The sequence below is a fragment of the Vigna unguiculata genome, chromosome 1 (assembly GCF_037176805.1).
Source record: "Vigna unguiculata cultivar grain cowpea cultivar isolate G323 ecotype 2 chromosome 1, ASM3717680v1, whole genome shotgun sequence".
In the NCBI taxonomy this organism is placed as follows: Eukaryota; Viridiplantae; Streptophyta; class Magnoliopsida; order Fabales; family Fabaceae; genus Vigna; species Vigna unguiculata.
Genome location: NC_140792.1, coordinates 10,175,430 through 10,179,377, shown reverse-complemented (window position 1 = coordinate 10,179,377; position 3,948 = coordinate 10,175,430). Strand labels below are relative to the sequence as shown.

At 27.2% G+C, this 3,948-nt stretch overlaps 1 protein-coding gene across 1 annotated transcript; it reads left to right on the top strand.

Moving 5' to 3' along the window:
* Window positions 1-538: 538 nt before the first annotated feature.
* LOC114188083 (uncharacterized) lies at window positions 539-3,013 on the top strand. The gene is made up of 6 exons (XM_028076603.2): window positions 539-1,091; window positions 1,171-1,424; window positions 1,790-1,882; window positions 1,961-2,077; window positions 2,183-2,530; window positions 2,954-3,013. Exons 1-6 carry the CDS (start codon window positions 539-541, stop codon window positions 3,011-3,013), a joined length of 1,425 nt encoding a protein of 474 aa, XP_027932404.2.
* Window positions 3,014-3,948: the final 935 nt, after the last annotated feature.

Genomic DNA, 3,948 nt, shown 5'->3' with positions numbered 1-3,948 from the left:
ATTAATTTCTTATTACACTAACACAATGTATCGAAGTTAAGCTCTGAATGAAAATTTGGCTTCCAAATTTTATTGCTAAATTTTACTACAAATTCTTGAAGTCAAGGAAGCAGTTGAAGAAGCTACAAATTGTAGTTGAATATCTCTAAGAACCATATTTTGTGTACAACTTTAACAAACTCATATTTCTTCCAAGCCACATTTAGGTTCATTTATGTGACATTTCAGGGATACACAAAATCTGCAACTCTAGAATAAGCTTGAATAGAAAACTTATTATTGTCTATTCTTCATCTCTTTATCACTTATATGTTTATTATTCTTCATATCTGCATCACTTCTCACTTATATGTATTTCCTTGCTTGTTAGTTATGCTTAATTGCATTTTTTTTCTTACTTATTTTTGCTCTTAACTTCCTAAAAGGGTAGATGAAACCTCGAGGCAGCAACATTCAAATGAATGCTTCAAGTATGGAACTTCCTCGAGTAAAATCAAGTAAAGAATTGCTAAGGAAAATGAAAATTACACATGGAAAGATGACAAGCAATCAATGTAGAACTACTGCACCTAGAATTGCTGCTGAAACACAACTAAACTTGCCTACTTTTAAGTTGCATGACCATGCAAATTTGGATAGGAGGCTTAGCTCGAGAAATCAGAATGGGAAACTCAAGAAAAAGGCAACAAATGTAGCTGATAAATCAAAGGAAAAGCTACTACAAATTGAAAGAGCATTCACTCAAGTCACTAATTCAAATGTTGATCAACAACCCAATAAAAAGGGAGTGTCACAAGAGGAAAATTCTAAGAAAAGGAGATTGCCTATGAAAGGAAGGATGGTAGATGATAACTCAAGATCTAAGGAAGGACTAGTGATTGAAGATGTTGAATCAATGACAAGACTAGGTGCTGCTCCTAAGGATACAAAAACAAAATTGGGGTCAATGTCAATTGATCAATTTCTTAAAGAAAATGGAAGCACTGATGATGAAGACGAAAATATTCAAAATGGAAGTGAGGAGGCAGAACAATATGTTGGAGAAGGAAATACATACCAAGATGAAGATGGTGAATTGAATGAAAAAGAAGGTAAATATTTTATTATTAGCATTTGACAATTTGTTTTTCATATGTAATATTTAATTTTGTGAGTTGAATGTCAAAATAGGGACAAAGAAGAAAAGAACAAGAGGACCAACTCAATGCTTATCAATACACGGAAGATCAATGCAAGACCGTCCAGAAGTTGTATTGGACGCAGATGGCGAACCTATTGGTCCGACTGACAAAATTGTAACTGACTTGAGTTATTTCCTTGGCACAATAGCGAGGAATTCAACCTTTTGTCCCTTGATTTACACAAGTTTCAAAGTTGTACTCAAAGATAAAGATAATAAGGCTCATATATGGACATATGTTCTGGTATGAAAACTAAACTTATATTGATTTGGCGACATAAATATTTCTTAAAATTCATCCATTTAATGTTTTTTTATGTAGGAAAAGTTCAATATTAGTGATAAAGGAGAGAAACCCATATTTACTCGTATAAATGATGCATGGAGACGCTACAAAAGTTTTATCAAGAAAAATCACTTTTCAAAGTACTCCACATTGAAGGATCGGCTAAAATATCGTCCTTTATTCCTTTCTGAAGCTCATTTCAAACAATTGCTCAAATATTGGAACATTAGTACTATCCAGGTAAGTTTATTTGATGTCTTATTATGTTAAAGCTATGTGTTACAATCTACCTTGATTGTTATTTTTCTTTTATCCTAATGTAGAGCATTAGCGAAAGAAATGCTGCAAATAAAGCTAAGCAAAAGTACATCCATCGCATGGGACCAACTAGTTTTGCTAGAATTCATGCTGAATTGGTAATATATTTCTACTTATGTCATCGTATGTTTTATATCTAATGCAAAATATGCTAATTGACCTTTTGCTTATTGTAGCGTACCAAGAAAGAGGTAGGAGAAAAAGTTACTCAAGCTGAAATGTTTATTACAACTCGTCAACGTCGAGAAGGCCGAAAAGGAAAAGAATTGGATGAAGAAACACATAATGCTATTGTATGTTTACAATTCATTGTATAGATTCCTTTTTCTCAATATAAATAAATCTCCTTTATTCATTGGATAGATCTACATAATGATTTTTTATTTTTGTTTTATTAGATTAAACTTCAAGGTTCCATTCAAAACTCAAGTGATTCTGCAGAACAAACATTTAAATCACTGTTTGGAAAAGAAAAGCCTGGGAGGGTACGTTGTTACGGAAAGACTATGACACCATCACAATTTAGGAAAAATGAAGAAATTAGTGCCATCAAGAAAGAACATGCAAACGCAATTAGTGGTATGGCAAAGGAAATACAAGATCTACGAGCAATTGTAAATTTTGTGGTAAGGCAACAAAATCCAGATTTAGATGAAGAGGACTTAAATAATATGATGGCACACGTTTTAGGTAAAGAAAGTAGTGCAACAGGGCCATATTCATCTGCATCAACCCATGATCCGCGGGTAAAGAAAGTTTTTAATTGTACTTCCATCATTAATATCAATGTAAAATACCCAAAAGTTTAATACTAAATAGGATATGGTTAGGATGTTGCAATAACTACTTATTGATGCTTTAGACTCTTAGCAACTAAAATATTGGTATTTTGTGCTTATTAGGTGTTACATTAGATTAATACTATACTATAAACTCTCAAAACATGTTTGTTATTTAACATCTATGATACATTATGTAAGAGAAGAATCATGATGAGTATAATGTTACATGTCTCTACTTCACTCATGAACATGCATTTGTTGGAACTTAGAAATGATTGAAAACATGTGATTGAATGCACATTTACATGTTAAATTTGACTTAATTAACTTGTTATAATGTATAATATGTTGGAAAAATGTGATAATATATTTTGTTGTTGTTTGTAGCTAGAAGACAATGAAGATCATGAAGGCTATGAAGATTATGAAGACAATCTTATAGAATAATGATCTTTGTTATATAGTTAAGAAACATTAGACATATTATATTTTAGCTTTCTAGCTAAAACTTTGAAAGGTTCATCCTTAATAATGACTTCAAGATAGTTATTTTAATAGTTTGCATTCTAACATTGAAATATATGAATGAATGACATTTAATATGCATTCAATTATGAATATTTTGTGTAAGAATATTGTTTGAGGTGTTGATTATTGTGGTGTCTAATTGTATAATATTGTGATTTGAAGAGGTACACTTTTTTCACATTGAACTTTTCTATAAAAAATAGATATAAATAAATAATATATTTACACATATAATATAATATAATATAATATAGTATATATACATATAAATAAAATATACTTATATATATATATATATATATATATATATATATATATATATATATTTACACATATACATATAATATAATATAATATACATATAATATATATACATAATAATATAATATAATATATATAATATATACGTATAAAACAAATTAATCATTTAACTAGTGAGATCTTTTATAAACAAATTTATAACATTATAAATTTATAAAAATTTAAAAGAAATATATATATATATATATATATATATATATATATATATATATATATAAAAGCATAAAATATCTACGCATATACATATAATATATATACATAATAATATAATATATATTATTATATTTATATTATTATATAATATAATATAATATATACTTAAAATAAATATATATCTATAAAAATATATATATATATATATATATATATATATATATATATATAAACATAAGATATCCACACATATAATATATATACATAGTAATAATAATATAATATATAATATAATATAATATATATAAATAATTATATATATATATATATATATATATATAAACATAAGATATCCACACATATAATATATATATATACAT

What these genes read in the sequence shown, in the direction of transcription:
- LOC114188083 (XM_028076603.2), top strand. Translation starts at nt 539, where the DNA reads ATGACAAGCAATCAATGTAGAACTACTGCACCTAGAATTGCTGCTGAA. An exon ending in TGAATTGAATGAAAAAGAAG is followed by an intron (nt 1,092 to 1,170) that starts GTAAATATTTTA and finishes ATGTCAAAATAG; the next exon opens with GGACAAAGAAGAAAAGAACA. An exon ending in AAGAAACACATAATGCTATT is followed by an intron (nt 2,078 to 2,182) that starts GTATGTTTACAA and finishes TTGTTTTATTAG; the next exon opens with ATTAAACTTCAAGGTTCCAT.